At 36.7% G+C, this 20089-nt stretch overlaps 1 protein-coding gene across 2 annotated transcripts in view; it reads right to left on the reverse strand.

Moving 5' to 3' along the window:
- LOC140171167 (rho GTPase-activating protein 22-like) overlaps positions 1-18527 on the reverse strand; it is a 96046-nt gene extending 77519 nt beyond the window's left edge. The window contains exons 1-4 of one of the 2 annotated variants that reach the window (XM_072194357.1): positions 18403-18527; positions 14711-14834; positions 14163-14208; positions 13574-13672 (exon numbers count right to left, since the gene is read on the reverse strand). Coding sequence is in view for 1 of the 2 variants with exons in the window: in XM_072194356.1 (XP_072050457.1) it covers positions 1829-2290 (462 nt within the window). In the remaining variant the exon portion in view is untranslated. Of the gene's footprint in view, positions 1-1828; positions 2306-13573; positions 13673-14162; positions 14209-14710; positions 14835-18402 lie in introns of those variants that run through there. The other variant, XM_072194356.1, reaches the window with a different exon arrangement.
- Positions 18528-20089: the final 1562 nt, after the last annotated feature.

Genomic DNA, 20089 nt, shown 5'->3' on the forward strand with positions numbered 1-20089 from the left:
CATACAAAGCTTTATAGATCACATTTCTAGAAGAGTTTGAACTCAAAATTGCTTCATGTCAAGATATCATTTGAACCTGATTCACATTTCCATCAAAATAATAATAACTGACAGGCCTGGCCATGTGGAAACCAGGAAGCTCCTTTTAAGGGAAATTTTGATTCACAAGATAAAGAAATGCACATAATCATAATAAGACTATTGTGAGGTTTTGATATTTTGTGGGAAATTTTGATTCACAATATAAAGAAATGCACATAATCATAATAAGACTATTGTGAGGTTTTGATATTTTGTGGGATATCACCTTCCTGGAAATGAATTAGGGATTCATTATTAGAATTGAGCAGTAGCGTCATGAGATTTTCAAAAGTCAGGGGGGCACAGGTCTCAATTCCCTGACTGTTCTAAAATTTTCCCCCAATTTGGTACATTTCCCCCCCAATTTTTGAAAAAAGTGGGGGGGAACATGCCCCCTGTTTAATATTAATATTCCAGGACTGGAAATAATAATTTGATACAGTAAGTTTTGGTGTGGAAATCCTGACAAATTTTACGACTTGGTAAAATACCTGAAATTACTCTTCTAATTCTCTATGATTATTCACAATTGAAATGGAATATCAAAATTTTCCTTACTTTTTTCTAAGAAACATACCAAAACTTTCAACGACTTGTATCAACTACATACTGTCAAATATAAAGTGCATGGTTTAGTGTAAGCCTTGCATGTAATTTGTATTTCCTTCTTAATTTCCCCCTAACATATATATGACCACAGTCCCGTTAGAAACACTACACTAATTAAACACCTGTCACTGTTAAGCACGTAGCCTAATTAACACATGCCATAATATGCAATCAAGGTAGGGGCAGAAATATATTTACAAAAGCTTTGTTTTGGAAAAAATTACCTCAGCCAAATTTCCTTGTCAATGACAAATTTAATTAATTCCATTTAAATTGTACAATGAATAGCAGCAGTTTGACTGTATTTCAAGAATGATATGAACTTGTATAACTGTATCCCCCTACAAAGCAGAGATAAAACAGAACTACACACAGTGGCTGCAGTCAGAACTCAGTTGCCTGCCCCCACCCCCACCAACCCAAAATTACAAAAATATCCACTTTTTGCAGCAATTTTGCACAAAATTTGTTGATTTTGACCCCCTGAAATTCACTTCCCCCCCCCAAAAAAAAATCCTGGAGCCGCCACTGACTACACATAGCAGATTTCTCAATGTCTTCCCCCTCCCTTCCTTTAATTCCTTCTCCATTTCTCCAATTTCTTCTACCTGTCTTCTCTCTTCTTTTCTCCATTTGTTCTGCTTGTCTTCTTTCCTCTCATTCTTCCTTCTGTTGATTCTCTCTCCACCATCACCATCACTCTCAATCTGTTCTTCCTCCTTGTTTTGAACATTTTACAATCTGAAGCATAACTTGCTTTATTCCTTCTTCTTATTTCTTTTCAATTTTATGGACATCAAACATATCAGATTGTTCAATTACACTAGGAAAGCTTCCTCACTTCTTGAAACCTTGTATATTGTCTCAAATAAGAAAAGATTCCTCACTTCTTTAAACCTTGTACTGTCTCAAATAAGGAAAGCATCTTCACTTTCTTTAAACCTTGTATACAGAGTATCTCGAGTAAGGAAAGCTTCTTCACTTCTTTAAACTTTGTATATATACTGTCTCAAATAAGCAAAGCTTCTTCACTTCTTTAAGACCCTGTATACTGTATCCAAGTAAAAGGAAAAGACATCCATACTGCAACTGCATGCTTGCCATAACCCACCGGAGTGTTAGCATGACTTTCCCTTACCTTTCCATTGCGTCTGTTAGACCTCCTTGTAGGTCTATCACGGCTGAAATTATGCTCAAAACTTGCCACATGTAGTGAGCCATTGGTTTGTATTGGATTATGAAGTAGACTCCGTACCCTTCCCTGTATTGTATCCGTATCATCGCTTCGTTGTCTACGATGCGTGTATTTAGTCGCTCGGACTTTACGATCCAAAGTAGATGTCATAGTGTAGGCACCTTCCTTGCTGTAATTGATATTCTTCACAAAGCAAACGTGGCCAGCTATGTTTTCTTTACCAGAATTATTGTTCCTAACATAGACTGTTCGCCTACTTGACCTGCCACGGGAAATCAACATACTGCTACTAGCACCTAGGGCAGGCTTTGATCCAGCACAGTTAGACGATGAGTAGGTTTGCTGGCACCTAGTTGTTACGTGACGCTTGGCTGACATCGACGTAGGGCTTGCAGAATCACTCATTGTCTAAACCAAGTTTATGTGTAGACTTTTGACAAGTTGGGATGGATGTGTGCACACATATGGAAGAGAGAAGATTAATTCATCATTTGGAAGCAAAATGAAGATTTGGATGCCATTTTTAAAAGCTTATTATGCAGTCTGCTAATCCTAATCTATTCTATGCGCGCACAACTGTGAATGCACGGTGGCAACTGAAATAGACATTTCTAGGAAATGAACTTACAGAAAAGTGAAGATGTTAAGTAGCCTTAAAGAGGCCTATCTTGTCTTGAAACGTAAGCATCTTAAACCATGCAAATGCGGAAGTGCCAATTGTCCAATCACGGTTGAGAATGTAGGTCACTAATCAGCATATTGAAATTGCTGAAAATTGGGTGCTTTGTTGGGTTTAGAAATCTGGCAACACCCTGTACTGCAAATTAAGTGTTATCCCTTGAAATGCAAAAACACATTTTCGTATTATAGTCTGCAGAACTTTACATACTAACTACGAATGTGCAAAGTTCAACATCTATACCAAATGCAATGCAAACTTTTTTCTGAATCAGACTCCAATCAAAAGTTATTACTTTTAATCAAAAATATGGATCTATTTCTGCAAGGTATACACTATCGCTATGATCAGTAATTAATTTGCGACTGCACACAACTGGTTAGCATACAGCTATCATTGGCTTACACTTCATAGGGGTAGCTTTCACTGATTTCCCCCACAGGAAGCTATGGAGGAAATGACAATGCAGATAAGATTATACCGATTGGCTGAGTTGCCAGTACCCTTCTTCTCTTGGGGAAAGCAAAATCAAATTAATGAATAAATCATAATCACCCTGATGAACAAAATGATGATTTGTTGCACAAATGTGACCAGCTCCAACAAAACCTGGAACAAGTCGCCAGACATGTTTTTGAGTTATAGGCCTTGACAATGATCAAGGGGAATGAGTCGGATGTCGCTAATATTGTTTTTGAGATATTGGAAAAAACATTGTTCAAATTCTTTTGTTTTATATTGTTTTCAGCCATTGTTAAATTGCTCATAACTCAGTAACGAGATGTCCAATTCTGAGGGGGTTTGCATCAAAATGAAGTATTTGTAAACTGCAAGAAAATGATGTAAAAAACTTCTAATTGAAAATTGCTGACATGTGACTCATTCCCCTTGATCATGTCACATATATGAATTCTTCTACACGCTCACTATAAAATGATCAATGCAATTTTTGCCAAAGCTCACTACCATTCACAAGATGCTGTGAACTACCAAATCATAACAGTTTAAAATAGCTGCTAACCTTAAAAATAGGTTTATTTATAATTGACAGTTGAACTATGACAATTCCTATTCAATCCTGTGTAAGGCAGGAAACTAATTGGTCCATTACTCACAATAGCAATTTGGCAAAAATATCAAGGTATCATTCACAAATTTATCCATATCTTGAAAAGTCTTAGTGCAATTTATATAATTTTGGTATCATTTAAAAAGCTTATTGTCTAGTGCTTACATTTTTATTCAATTCATGAAATTTATAAAATGCGACTTGTTCCTGGTTTTGTCAGAGCATATCACAAATACATTGAAGTTGTTTAAGTTGAAATGAGTCACAACTTTCCTGATATAACTGTATTATTAATCCAAGACCACAGCAGCTGGAGTGAGTATCCCATCATGCATTGCAGTCTATCTGCTTGCTCCACAGCAAATACATACAAAATACAAGTAAGAGTCACTTAAATATTGAGAGCTATGGATAGTTTCACAATACTTTAGAGATCATATCTTTTCAAACAATTAAGTCTAAGCTCCTCTGATATAAGCGAGTAATTGAATGTTGAAGTGAGGGATTTTGCATACACTTTCTATGGCATGTGTAGTTCTACTATAGTACCAAGAGAGCATGATGGGATACACCTATCAGCTGCTGTGATCCAAGACACTGAACCTTCTGAAGGTTTGTTTCCCAGCTGCTTGAGGTATTACATCAATATAAACATCATGACAATTCAACAGATTTTTGCACAAGTTTTTTTAAGTATGTTTTTTCAAATGAAAGCAAGGTCCTCATTGGCTGAAAGAATCAAATCATGTTCAAATATAACAGTGAGAAGATCACACTAAGTCTGTGATAGCTGTTCAATACAATGGTTTACTTTTTTTATTCCATTTCTTACCGCACATAGTAGTTGATAGCTTTATGGTTTAAAATCACATCATCCCTTCTGTTCAGAATTAGCACACATTACACATTACATTCCTGAATTATTACGTAATTGGCCCACTTCTACATTCACCCATACATCAAACAGCATTGATGCCAAACCCAGGCACCAAAGGGGGCACTGGTGAAAAATACCCAAAATATGGGGTTCCTCCATTTTTGAGTGGAATTGCCACTAAGAGGAGGGGCGCTTATGATAGGATACACCAATGTGAATGTCTTCTCTAAAACATTTTACAAAAGATCATCACAAAGACGTCCTATTTTGGCTGAACTGAAACCCTAATTTAATCTGATAATGTACCGACATTAAACAGATGAATGCTACTAATATTTCACTAAAGCATCACTGTGAAGAATTTCTATTTTTACTCAACATTTGATCTGATAATGTCAAGAATATCAAACACATGAATGCTTATTTATTATGCTCTTCAAATTGTACTCAGTACAAGTTCAAAAAGTCCAAGCATAACTGGCATAAATCTGCCAACATCTGCCACAACAGCAAGACCGTTCTGTTCTCATCGCTACCGTCCATCCATCTTCAGTAGTTCCTTCTACCTGTTCTTATCATGTACCAGGTGTAGTCATAATGTAACACAGGTATGTAATGTTATTTCCTTTATGTCTCAAATTAGTCCAACAAAGTTAGAAAATTTCATGTTATCTTTAACAATCAAATTTTTATGTACGCCTACTTTCCTGCTAGCATTATATAGGAGAGTGCAAAATGAGTACGGTAGTACTTCAGGAGATGCACTGAATGTAGCCATGACATGCTCACTTGTCTTCGTTATGTCCAAGGAATTAAGGATAATAAACTGGAGTCATTTATGCACAACACATTTCCCTCCTCACTATCACACACGTATGGCTATACATGCAGGGTTGTAGCTAACACAGTTTGAGTGCCGGGTGGCAAAAAACATGATATTTTCAGCTATTGGTGTCTACCAAAAAAAAAACCTTTTTTTTTTTACCTTTACACGGTTAACCGACCGGATTGTGGTCTGTTTAAATGGATAAACAGATAACCGTTAATTTACATCCCTATTTTCAGCCATATTTTACCAATATTGGACACTTTTTACAGACAAATTTAGTAAAATATACATGTTTTTTGTGTTTGAGTGTTGGGCTCCAGCACTGAAATGCATCTTTATTGGTGGGCTTTAGAAGTGAGTTTTGGGCTCCATCGTTAATCACCACCCATCGTAGCTGTAACCCTGGGTATACAATACAAAAACTTTTACAATATGATGGAGATACATCCATGGAAACTCTGGAATGTCTAACCAAATATTAATGGCAATCACTCCTGCATCTTTAAGGGGGTACTACACCCCTCGATAAATTTGTGTTTATTTTTGCATTTTTCTCAAAAACTAATAACACAATGGTAACAAAGTTATGTATATTATAGGGCAAGGAATCAATTACTACACTGGAATTTCAGTGACCCAAGACACGCTGGTTTGTTATTTATGATCAGAAATAAGGTACAGCTAGGATGTACCTCGTTTCGTATCATATATACTGAACCGCTTGTCTTGGGTCACTGAAATTTCAGTGTAGTAATTGGATTCCTTGCCCCAATAATATACATAACTGTTGTTACCAGTGTGTTATTATTTTTTGAGAAAATGCAAAAATAGTTACTAATTTACCACAGGGTGTAGTACCCCTTAATTGCTCTATATAAAATTGGAGACCCTTGCCTCCAGGTGATGATCCTCGATGATGCAGACTATTGGGAAGCGGGGTTGGCTGCGTGGGCCTCATCCATTAGTTTGCATTTTGTACTGTCTTGGATGCATTTATTTTGGGTGTCATTTTCCAAACTTTATTTCCTCATTTATATTGTTATTTTCTCTGCTGTACAATTTTATTTCATCTGCCGTGATTGTATTTTAATGTTTTTTATATCACTATTTGATAATGATATTTCATAATTTCTAGTAATAATGTGCATGTGCATAAATTCACTCACTTAATTGGATAGTGGACTGTATTTGGTCTGAAATATTTGTAAAGCTGATTGAGGCATGCTAAATTATGGTGCACTATGCAACATTGATTTGGTGCATAAAGTAGTAGGCCTAATCAGTCACCCCACCCAGCTCAAGTCCTGATGATTCTGCTGGCCAAAAATCTACACTGCATTATGCAAAACAAGTTTCAGCAGAATAAATGTTTAACAGCTAAGATATTTTTTGACATTTGCTTATGTCAAAATTGTAAATTTGTAACAGTGTTTTGCACTGCAGAATACATCAAGAAGAGCCATGAAGGAGAAGCAAGCCTAGTAGAAAAAAGCTAGTCATTTGCGTGGCAAATCGCAGCTGCGCAGTCGATAAACCAAAATCACAGTGGCAAACGAAAACCTCCCGACTATTTGCTGATGACCTAAGTATCACCTAAATTTGTTATTGAGTAACCTACCTAATTCAGGGCTATCAACTTTTCAGAATAAGTTTCAAAGTATTTAGGGGCCTGACCTTTTTGATCCTAGCAGGATCTTTATCAAAGGTAAAAATCAAAAACTTTGCTGTGGATAAAGATCCTGTTGGGATTGAACGCTTGTCGCTTATACATGTAGGCTCCTAAAACGTTGAAATGTAAAACAGGCTATTTTTGTGGATAAATTTCCAACAGCTCCCTTTTTGACTATAATAAATGTTACTTGTAGACCATAATTTGTGCCCACATAAAAAAATTCTTGAACTAGATTTTGACGATGTGTGAGATAGTGCGTGAAAATGCATGGGACTCATGCGGAATGCATGAGAGTTGACAGCCCGGACCTAATTTACATTTACCCATGGTTTACTTTACATTCACTTGTCATGCTATGGTGCCAGTTATGTTGATAAAACATAACACTTTGTAATCCCAACAGGTGAATCGGTGTACCAATGGCCTAGTCATTATAACTCAAAGGGGTGTGATTGGTGCTTTAAGAAAAAAAACCCAAGGCAATGAAGTTGCGAAGCGGAGCGAGCAAAGCGAGCGGAGCTCTCGCCTGTTGCGGCCGGGGGTCCAGGGGCCCGCTTAAGGGCCCCTAGTGTGGTCCCGGGGCAACGCGCCGGTGGGGGTCAAGGGGGCGAAGCCCCCGGAAGCCAGAGGGTTTTACACACTTGAGCACCACTGGAGATGCAATTTCATGGGGTAAAATGCAAAAATGAGAAACTGTTAAAATACTTCACTTTATAGTATAAAAACATTTATTATCTGTGAATACACACTTCCAGTATCATATCATTCACATACACATGAGAAATTGCATCACCATTTTTGCACAGTACAAAGAAGTATGCCTTAGATAACAGTGGTCTGTTTCACAGATCTTGAAATTGCATCAAAGGGTACACAAAGTCCTTACTCGGCTTAGATTACATTACCAGATTATTTCCTTCTTGGGTCCTGACTTCCTTTAGTAGTCTTCTTTCTCATCTGCAGTCCTTTCACATACTGTTGCCGTGCTTTCTTAGCCAACACAGAAGAAAGAAGAAGTGCCTGCTTTTTTGTTTGCTTGTTTGTCTTCTTTATCTTCAGCTCTTTTCTCTTCTTTTCTTCCTGTTCTGACATCTCTTTAAGTTGAGAGCGGTAAGACACTGCTGCAGTTTGCATGTTTGTGCAAAGTCTTGGTTCAATAGGGTCGTATTGGATATCATTTCTCCTGTAATATTGCAGGGAAGTTTTTTCTTCAGCAAGAAGATGATACTTTACAGTTTGAACTGAACACAGTGTGTCTATAAATCATCCAGTCAGGGTTCTAAGGAATTTTCATTTTAAAATTGGAGATTTTCTCATATCCGAAACTGAAAATTCGAAATGTGACATCTCTGTTAAGCATTTAGCTCTTGGTCCAGGGCCACTCCAAAAGCGAAAAAAAAAAAAAAAAAAAAAATTTAAAAAAAAAAATTTTTTTTTTTTTAGAATTTATAATTAATGTAATTAAAGCCATATTATAACATTTGCTGAGGAAGACGCCCTCACTGAATTTTTAAAATTCCTTTTTTTACACGATTAAATTGTACTTTATTAAACCAATATACCCTGCAAAAATCAAGACTCTAAGTGCTGTAGTTTTGTCAAAATCCGTGATTTTGAATTAAAGGCTGATTCAGCCCTTTATTATTACAATGGAATTATTAGTCGAACGCATACACGATGTTCATAACACACAGTCACACAGTACGTCACGGCGTGCATGGGACGGTGATATACACAACAAAGGGTCGTACCACAACATGACCGAAGGAGTGGTACGTATTGGCATATGTGCGCTGGTAGTAAATTCCAATTTTCTTTGCTTTGCCGTAGTTGTTCGGCTCAAAAATAAAAGGGATATATCTGACAGTAAAAGCTAACATTTTATGGCAAAGAAATGCTAATCTATTTTGTTTGAAAATGTTATAATATTGCTTTAAGCATGCATATTTCATGTTATCAGTGCTCCTTTCCTTATCACTCCCTTTGCTTGCATGCAAAAATTGATGTTTGAGGGCTATTTTGAACAGTTTAACATGAATAAGAGGTCCCTTTATTAAGGCCCTTATTGGGCATTTTACCCTGTTTTCACCCTGTTACTGCCCCTTGCACCCCTGCACCACCACCCCTATGTACAGAGCTGTTTCCCTTTGTTAATGCTTCCTTCTAATTTGGCCCTTATTGGGCATTATACTGTTTTTTGTTTCTGCTCCCTGCACCCCCACACCACCCCTGTGCACAGAGCTATTTGTTAATGGTTCCAATTGTTTAAGATTCCTTCTAATTTGGCCCTTAATATTAGGCATATTACCCTGTAACCACCCCCTGCACTCCCACCCCTGTGCAAAGAACTGTTTCTTTCCTACATGCCCTTGGAAAGAAAGACCCTAAATTACACATTTGTTAGTTGAGTCACATTGCAGGCTTAGCCAGGAAATTAGTTGATATAAATATAATATATATCAGGTACTGTATCAGGTCATAGTTATTGAGGTGAGCAACTATACAATACAGTGATTTTTTTTCTATGGTGGCTATCCTACCATCTACAATCCATATCCTAATCCTACAATCAAAAGCTCCCATACTTTTGTACAGCCTGAGAGCAAGGAGGAAATAAAAATATAAAGTCTGAAATCGGACTTCAAGAATTCTCTCAGCCTGTAATCCCTGTATGATGGGCAAGTGCTAAATCCAGAGGGACTCATGCAAGTTTGGTTTGGGTAGGGATGTGTTCCTGAAAATTTAATAGTGGACTCATATGGCTATACCAATTCTTTCAAGAAATTTGAACCAAATGGCAAATCCACAATCCCAAAAGTCCAAATTTAATAAAAAAATTGCCAGATTTTGTACAACTCTTGGCAAATTTGAGATGGTTTTCTGATTTTTTTTTTATAAAGTTTCAAAAAGCAACCCATCCATATGGAAAAAGGGTAATCTCTAATCCCTGTATGGTCATTTGTACTGAGTTTTCAAAAACAACTGTTAATTATAAGCCGCTGCATTGAGGTAACTGAAAATCATGCTAGTTTTAGAGTGTCACATGTGCCACTGCCGCTGCAATTCATTTTTGACTAATTAAGTAAAAGGCTTTGCTGCGTTCAGAATATTGCTCCATTTCATTGGTCAAGAGATAAAAGAAAATCCTTGCTGAAAGAACAACTGCACAATTTTGGAATTCCCAGGGCATGTGGTCTTTTAGAATTTATTGGGATTAGGATATTAAGTTTAGGTCAGGATCAAGGTTAGAGTTTGAGATTACGATTGATCAATTGCATCTTTGATCCTTTAAGGGGTGTGACCCCCTCACACCCAATGTTTTTTCATCAAAACTGAGATTTTGGTATCAGAAGAAAGTTCATATCTTTCTCATTACCCCTAGTAAAATTTTAACACCCGAGATGTTTTGTTTAGACGGTGTGAACAAAAATGTGGTGAATTGTGGTAACTACAACTGAAAGTATGCACTATCCCATGGGACATTGTTATGCATGTTTTTGTTTCTCATATATTGCAGCAATACAACCCAAAATTTGGAATTGTATAGAAAACAGAATATGACAAAATTGGACCATGCCCTTCAAAAAAGGTTACTAAGTAAATATGAAGCACATGAAGGTTCACAATAAACATTAATGTTAGCGAAAAGACAATAAAATGCAAATGCTTTGGATGAGTTTTGAGAATCTTCTTTCCAGAGGGAAACAGTAGAACAAGCATTCTTGACACCAAGAGAAAGAGTGTTCCATACTGTAGTCGCAAGCCAACACTGGAGAAGGCACAGCCACCTGCCTGAGATAATGTTTGAGGAACAGTAAGCAGATGTTGTAAAGATGTATGTAGACAGTGCATGATTGCAAACAAATTTCAGCCGAAATTGTGGGTCATATAATCAAAAAGTCACCCAGTTTTTCTTTTAACAATTGGATTCTATGGGACAGGAAACTGTCAAAAGTTGTGGGAAAAATCTTCAAAAGTCCCCCAATTGGGCTACCGAATTGCTGGTTTGGCAACCCTGAGACAGTGAGGTAGTTATGTGTAAGATGGTGTCTTGAACAACATATCATGTACACATGGATAGGATCAAGGTTAGTATTTTGAAATCCTAACCGTCATCCTAATCTTAATCCCGAAAAGACATTAGGGGACACAGGTAGAGCAGAACTATTCCAAAATAACAACAGCAAAACAAACAACCTTTCTAATATGGTTAAACATGCACAAAGAATTGGGTAAAAATTTATACCATACCACACTACTTACATAGCTGTGATATTTGCTACCAGAGAAGATGAGAATTCTCATCTTCTCTGCCCATACCTATTCACCATTTTTATCCAGTTTACCAATCCATCACTTGTTATGATTGTACAAACATAGGCACCCAACCAAGATCCCAGCACTCCCTACTCCTCTTTCCCTGTTAGATATAATAATCCTAACATGTCAAACTTAAACAGCACCTGATGATATCTAAGAAGATACAGAACCTGAGATCAAAATCTATCACATTTTGTCCTGTCCACAAACCATCACTACCTGATCACTGGTATCAATTAACCTATCAGCAACAGAATTGAGCTAATTAAGTGCCTATTATCTCTACTCATCCTAATTGTCTTCAATTTTCCCTTGTCTGTAACATATCACCACATTGAACAGCTCACACAACAAAAAAAAAAAAAAAACAAAGAAACAAAAACACTAATAGACAGGAAGTTGTAGAAAAGGTTTCAATTACTTAATTTAATTATTGTAATTTACCCAGGTTATGAATTACCAATTGGTTTCATCTTACATGACTAATAGGTAGTTAATAGGTCGGTCTCTTGAGTTATAAGGCTTGTAGGTTCAGTATTCTTAGCAATCATAGGCGAGATCCCGGGGGATGGGGGTATTTGGATGGGGGGATAAATCCCCCCAATATTTTGCCAGGGGATGGTCCATGCAGTCATCCCCCCCCCCCAATGTTGATGCCTGTGTGTAGGTTTTTGACCAAATTACCCTCATATTTTGCCATTTTAGCCCCCAAAGTGCCAATTGTTTCCCGCTTCGCCCGAATTTATACCACTTTTGCACTATATTTCACCAGTTTAGCTTCAATATGGCAAAATTTGTACGTGCCTCACACGCATTTGTTCCATTAACTTATTCTGTCGCCAAAAGGTGTTGGATTCACTATACTTCAAAAATTATTTTCAGCCCCATCCCCCCCAATGTCAAAAAGAAATCTATGCTACTGTTAGCAATTATGATGATAGAGGGTGCTATACAAGTTTCTATCTTGTCTTCAACATGCTCAACCAGGTTAAGACTTGATTCTGCTGAACCTTTTCACTAATGTTTTTCAGGAACAATTTCAGATTTATCAATTTATATTGAATATTTACATCAAATTGATTTATCTGTATTGAATTGAACCACATACACTAAATAATTATTTCAAATACCTATGCTAGGTCAGATCAAAAGTTGTATATTTTTGTTGACAATCAATTTCATAGTCTATGCTTGTTGTTTTATTGTCTGCAATTATTTCATTTCATGCAAACATGCACAATAATGAATGAATCATCATACCTTTATCCCGCCATAGTTTATTTGTTGTTTATATCGATTCATTCTTTTGCTTTGCTTTGATTTGTTTGTTTGTTTGTTTGTTAGTTTGTGATTGTTACAATGCAGTCTAGATTTAATTTGCCGACCTGAAATTCAGCAGCCTTTTTTTTCAGACAGAAACAGTAAATTCCACCTCAAATATATGATACACCGTGTCTCAATAAAAATGTCTGTAACTGAGAAGTTGTTCCACAATTTTCACAAAAATAAATGCAAAATCACTTACAAAAATGATTTCTACCTTGTGTGAATTATGCATTGGTTTGGGTTCACTGCTTTTGGATACAAGTTTGACATTTAACACTGGATGAACATTGAATAATAGAATGCTTTCAAATGAATGAATAAAACACATTCTCAATAAATAGGTTACTGCAACGGGCAAACCAACCTCCTGTTCATACATGTAGATCATTTAGTGGAAAAGATAAAGGCTTAATGTACGATTTCCTTCAAATTTTAAATTTGTCATTATATACTCAAAATGCTGAAATAATACTAGTATAATGATCGGGAATGATTTCTGTCCATTTTGAGCTGAAATAACGAGGTAACGTGAAAGAAACACTGCTTGTTATTTTGGCCGTTTAACACGCAGTTCTATGGGCGGACATAAAGTCATAATTTCTTGAATTATGACTTTATGTCGAAATTTGGCTGATTCCATTTAGGTACAAGTTGTGACATGTGTAAACATTACAAATATGCCAAAAAATCAGGTTTGAAAAAAATTAACCAAATTCATATTATAAGATCGTACATTATGACTTTAATGCAAAAAAATCTTCCTGTCCCTTTAAAATAGTTCGAAGTGGTATAAGTTCTGATATAATAACATTTCAACCCAGTTTAGTCAGCTTATTGTCAAGTCTGACAGAATTCGGTCAGATTTGACAATGTTTTGGCCCACTTCAATCCTATATACCATAGTGTATCCACCTACCTTCTCTAGTTAGTAAACAAACTTCATTACCAGTGCAGTCAGGCGTGGCAATCCATGGAAGCACTCACTGTTTGGATAGGTAGGCTTCTTGTTGCCAATCTAGATTCATAATTAAAGGGATAAATGGTTTAATTTTTTTATTGCACACATTCCACCTTACACCTAAATGGAATCCATTAAAGCCACACAATGTACGTTTTCCATCAAATTTTTATTTTGTTATTCTTTTCGCAAAATGTTGTTCTAATATGAGTAATAATGGCCGGGAAGGCTTTCTGTCTATCAGGTTTGAAAAAAATTAACTAATTTCATATTATAAGATCGTACATTTATGGCTTTAAATTTGTTACATTTGTATGAAAACACAGCAACTTGTATTATTTATTGTAAATCATAAATGAGAAGCTGTTGTTACATAGTCAAGATAGTTCTTTTAAGAACTGCTTAAAAGCAGTTTTCCTTCAAGATTACCATGTTTAATACGGAGTGGGTAGTTCTGTATGCAAAGAAAAACAACTATGTTACAATAAAAAAACAGATAAAAGCAAATGCACAAACACACAAGATTGCAAACACTACCAATACTTACATTCAAAAGTAAAGTTTCTTCTCTTCCTTCTCACATGAATCAGAGTCTAATGCACAAATCATATAGAATAATTATATTGCATTCAAAAAGACATAAAAATTAAACATTGTTTTGTTCAAATTTTGTTAATACTATTACTTAGTCACCAGTTAGAAGGGATGGACATAAACTCATAAACTTTATGGTGAGTGTCGATCGGTGCTGCAGTTTTCTGTGATTTTTAACATTCTTTATTCTTTTTTCTCGAGGGGGATGTGTGTGGGTGTGTGTTTGTTTATAGTTTCTGGGTGTTTTTTGTGTGGTTTTTTTTCACCCAATGAAATACATAGCCTACATTGTAGAAGTGTGTAAATAACATCAACCACTCCTCCGCAGAGACACTAAATAAGGACCAGAGCAGGGGGGGGTGAGGCTGTGGATGATGGATCACAAAGTGCCCCTTACACATGTATCAGGCATCTTTGTAGAAGAAAGTAGAAGAAATTGATAATAAAGGAGGAAAATGCTAGATAGATGTATTGAGGTTTATACTCTGGGGTTTTACTTACCTTTTGTACAACAGTACTCCAATGTACACAATGCCTGTGCTCACAGTCAATAAACTGGCTCTCTCATGCACTAAGATCTGGTAAGTACCAAAATAGCCAATGGTTTGGTTTGAAGTATTCAAGACTACAGTATGGTATTAGTAGCAAAAAAGGAGAAAATTAAGATTTTTGAATAATATAGCTGATTTTTATATAAGAAATATAAATATTAGAAAGTGAATTATCCTTACAGTCAGTTGACTACACAAAGTTACTCTTTCTAGGGTCGTTAAACTCGATCCACAATAGTTTTACTTCCAGATCACCAATATTTGTTTCCTTGATTACTTCCTGGCTTCTATTAGAACCCTTGCATTTGTTTTGATCCATCGGCATTGCTGTCAAAGTTTTGTGCATGCTAAAAACTTGTGCCCAAAACAGGACTCAATTATAGACCTGAAATTGACCATTTGTGAAGAAAGAGGAAAATACTTTTAAAAAAAGAGGAAAATAGCACAAAATCATGCTAAAAAACTCAAAAGCTGAAAATAACTAATGCATAAATTTCAGGAATAAAAAAAGAGGAAATCAGTTAAAAGAGGAAAAGTTTCAGGTCTGCAATTATACAAGAAGAATTATCTAGATATCCAATCCATTATGTTCTTGCAAACTCAACAATGATACAGGCCAGCAGGCTTATACAGTGGCAACTCGTTAACACAAACCCTCTTTTTAAAACATGAAGTTCCTGATTTACATTCCCAAGCATACATTTCACATGTTATTACAACTGGATAACACAAACTCCTGATAACAAGAAGTAAAATTTGAATTCCGCACAACTTTGTGTTTTAAAGGAGGATTTTGTGATCATAGCATCCTCTTTTATGATATTTTTTTCAGTAGATATCCACGAAAAAAGCTTATTTCCAAAATTTCAGTTGATTCCGATTTTATGCGTTTGCGAGTTATGCATGATTATGTGTATTACACTGCTCCATAGACAATGTGTTGTAATTTCGTTCTGGTGCACCAGAACAAAATTCAAATTTGGCGATATTTTTGCTAAACTAATTAATCTGCAAGAAATATTTGGTACATAAACATTATGTAGCCAGAGGTATCCAGTGGTGTAAAAATCTCAACTCTTTTTTGGGAAAAGTGGGGGATGAGGCTGTGGATCACGAAATGCCCTTTAAGAGTTTCCACTGTATAGGCTTTTTAGCCTGGCTTGAGTATTTTGTTTGAGCCTGGTCCCATCAGGACCCAAGCGTGTCTCCACACCCCGGCTCCACACGGAGCGACCGTTTAAACAAACAAACAAACATGTCAAAATATTATAGTAAAATGGGCACTTCCACAATTTTAACAAGAGCACCAATGGTGCTGTAGCTCAATTGTTTCTGGATATGCATGTCATTATTAATTATGTTATTGACATTATGGTATTGTAGGTGAATAATATCACAACTTATTATCGGATACTTCAGCATTATTATCGACTGGGCAAATTTCCCTGAATTTATTGAAACAACAAAAAAGTACAAGGTAGAGCTCTTTGAAATACAGCTTCCCTGAAAAAAATTTGAGAGAGTTCCACCGTCTGACAATCCCCTAGGAACTATGAAAAAAGTTCATGGAGTATATTTAAAAAACAATAATGACTTTAAAAAGGCTCATAACTTGAAAATAAGCCTACTGCATACTAATGAACTGCCTCATGAGATTAAAACGAAAGCCTCACTGTCGCCTGACAGTCCCCATTTAAGGAAGTCAGTAGTCCACGGAGGATTTTTCATGACACATATTAAAAGGTAAAGGTTGAAATAAAGTGTCAACTTTAAAGGCTCATAACTTGAAAATAGAGCCATCTACCACTGCATCATGAGATTGAGCTTTTAAAACTACAGTTTTCCTGAAAAAAAAGGACAGAATTTGTGGGATTCCAGTTGGAGAAGAATCTGGGGATGGATGTGACACAGCACGGTAGGGTGAGGGAATAATTTAGATTTTTTGGAACAATAGACAGACACCCCTGCCGGTGGGTTCCAGGGGCTTCCAAGGGGTTTAGAGCATTTTCAATGCAAAATAGGCATACTGTCTTAATTTGCTTTTAATATTATTATGGTGAATTTTATATCCATGTAAATTTAAACGATTATACGTACGTTGCCAGGGTAGGGGTGTGGGGTGTGATCATGGAGTGAGTGGTATTGACATGGATTGTATAAAGAATTAAAACCTTTAACATACATTGCCGGGGTAAGGGTGTGGGGTGTGCACGTGTGATGATGTGGGTGGGGGTTTTAACATACGGTACTGTATAATTAGTGTATCTTAACCTTTTACCGGGTACCTTGTTGCCAGGATAGGGATGTGATGATGTGGGGGTACTAACATACATATCAACAATTAACACAATTTACCCCGGCAATTTACGTATGTTGCTGGTCAATGTATAGGGTGACACAATTTGTGTGGGGGTTGTAAATTGCATATTAGGCCTATGATAATTGTGATAACATGTCCCCTATGCCCGGGGGGGCCACTCAAATATTACAGTGTACGCATGCGTGAGCAAATTTTTTTTCAAACACCCCCTAAACGAGTTTTACCCTACCAGCAAATTTAGCCCCTTAATAAGGTAATTTAGTGTAGAATTCACCCCTAATGAGTTTTTGGCTGGTGAAAATGCAACAAATGTACCCTTTTGGACTCATAATTTACCAACAATTTGAAAAGGTACCCTAAACAAGTTGTCCAGTTTCAGAAAACTACCCTTATTCTTGAAAATCACTGTTTTTAGACCCTAAACGCGTCCACGCCACAGTAACTTGCCTTGCCTAAAAAACACCCCCTTTTACTTGTTTTTTTGGTCACGCATGCGTACAGACCATTTATGTGAGTGATCCCCCCGGGCCCCTATGCCTCTCTCTCTCTCTCTTTGCCTTTTCTTTTCTTCCTTCCCATTTTTTTTTGACAATCCCAAGAGGGGGGTTCACACTCGTAACACGCACACACCTCCCCTGCATTCGCCAATGACATGGACAATTAATTTATACCTGAAGTCTAAACCTGAGGCAGCCTATCATGTCCTGTCGACATGTCAAGCCTTTATCATTTTAGTATAAATGTACATCATTACATGGATCGAATCCATGGGTTCCTATACAGCCGATCTGAGGGCTGATGACACACATTCGATGGGTGTACATGTCATGTAGTACATCATCAGCCTTTAAAAAAATAAATTGCAAAATTTGCATTTCCTACAAATCATCAATCAAAACAAAGTCCATACCCGGAAGTTTATCCAAATATCCAGGCTCCAACCCGGCTCCACGACCCACCAGCTAGCTCGTTCACGTAGCGTTTTCGTTGTCCCACTGATTGCCTGGCGATCGGAGTGTTATCGTCAGAGCACCTCGGACTACCCACCAGCCAGATCGATTACTACATCATGTACATGTACCACACTCAATGTCATGCACGGTATAGCGGTATCATCATGGCCAATGGCCATGCCCACAGTCATGAAATGCATGACAGAACAGTACACTATTGAATGAAAGACTCATGAACGAGAATATCCTAAACTTGCCCAACTTTCATTATTATATCATCATGGCCGGAGATGAACACCCCGGATGAACACCTAGATACCTGCAAACACAGTTCAGTCTTGTGAATAAGTAATGAGATGAAAAACTTACCATGGAAGATCATTCATTCCGGAAACTGAAGAACTATACACAGGTACAATTGGCCTCACAGTTGGCCTTGATCACATTGACAGTGACACAAAGTTTGGGGTCAAATTGAGGAAACGATACCAGAGGAAACCCCACCAAGTATGGGTTGCCAGCCTGATTTATTACATATTCCTTGGAAGAGGCTCTTTGAATTGTGGACAGTGCATACGGTGCAGGCAGGGTTTAGGTAAAGATAATTTGTCACCTGATGTCACCCGGGTTGGTGAATTACACTGCAAAAACTGTCTATAGATTGAACACTTTTTTGTCCTCAATTTGTAAACACGTGTAAAATCTAAACACCAATGTCAAACTTCAAAACATCAAGTGTTTAATTTCTAAACACAAGGCATCAAATTCCTAAATATATTTAGGATTTCAACCAGGGAGGTATAACATGTTAACTGGGTGGGCATTATTTTGCCCACCAAGTAAATTCAACTTGCCCATTGCCCAAAAGTGCCCACCCAGTAAGTTATTTTGCCCACAAAAAACTGGGCACCATATAATAATTACCATCTAATTTTAAGTACTGCGCTGCGTTTTTACGTATAGGAGTAATGGTGAGTGACAAATAGTATAAGATTTCTAAATACCCAAAGTGAAATATAATACGGTATATAATTTTTCTTGAAAGTTGCTACATGAATATGCTATTAATTGGCAGAAGATGTATTTAGAGCGAGGGCAATGTCCACTTTTTACATCAAAACCAAATTGTATGCAAAAACAGGTCTACATTTCCGAAAATCCATACGCCTTGATGTCATTAATTATCACTGCCCATCCAGTAAATTATTTTCCATTATTTGAGGGCAAAAATAAATTAAATTGCCCACCCAGTAAATTATCCTTATTTACCTCCCTGATTTCAACATGCTTACAAATCGAGGACAGGAAACAGGATAGTGTCTAGAATGGTGTTTAATCTCTAGACACTTTTTATCTGAGACCATAATACCTAAATGGTCTCAGGTTTTTACAGTCAGTGCAGCTGGGTGCGGGACAACGATTTTTGGCAAGCTAAATAAAGGGGTGGGTAGAATAAACGGAGGAAGAAAATGCTAGATAAAGATAAATTGAGGTTTATACTCTGGGGTACTTTTTACATTGGATTACTGTTCTACAAATTTTTAACAGTAATCCAATGTACACAGCTTTCTTGAAACTTGGCACTTTTCTCAAAAAAACTTGCTCGTTTTTCAGAAATCTGCTGTGCTAGTTTCCTTTTATCATTTCCTTTCTGAAAATATGTACTTTTCAAGATACAATACAAAATGCCCATTTCACTCTGACTGCCTGATGGTAGGCATGTTGTCTATATTAAATTTTGATGTGCTACCAAGGTAACGAAACACTATGATAGGAACTATATATAATACATATCACGTTTTCTGTTCAGCATACTAGCAGAAAGACAAATAAGTTGAGACCATTTTCAACCAAATCGGAGCAATTTTAATTTTCACCCCTGGTGTGAGCCAAAATTAGACATACAACACTATAAACTAGAGTTAGTCAAAAAAGGTCTAATGCGAACAGTTTTTGACTAACTGAAATTAGTCATAGGCCTACAAGATATAATTGTTTTATTCAAGAAAACTAGAAATGATGTATTTAGCACATGCTCAGGCCTCAGGCCCCATGA

The sequence above is a fragment of the Amphiura filiformis genome, chromosome 15 (genome assembly GCF_039555335.1).
Source record: "Amphiura filiformis chromosome 15, Afil_fr2py, whole genome shotgun sequence".
In the NCBI taxonomy this organism is placed as follows: Eukaryota; Metazoa; Echinodermata; class Ophiuroidea; order Amphilepidida; family Amphiuridae; genus Amphiura; species Amphiura filiformis.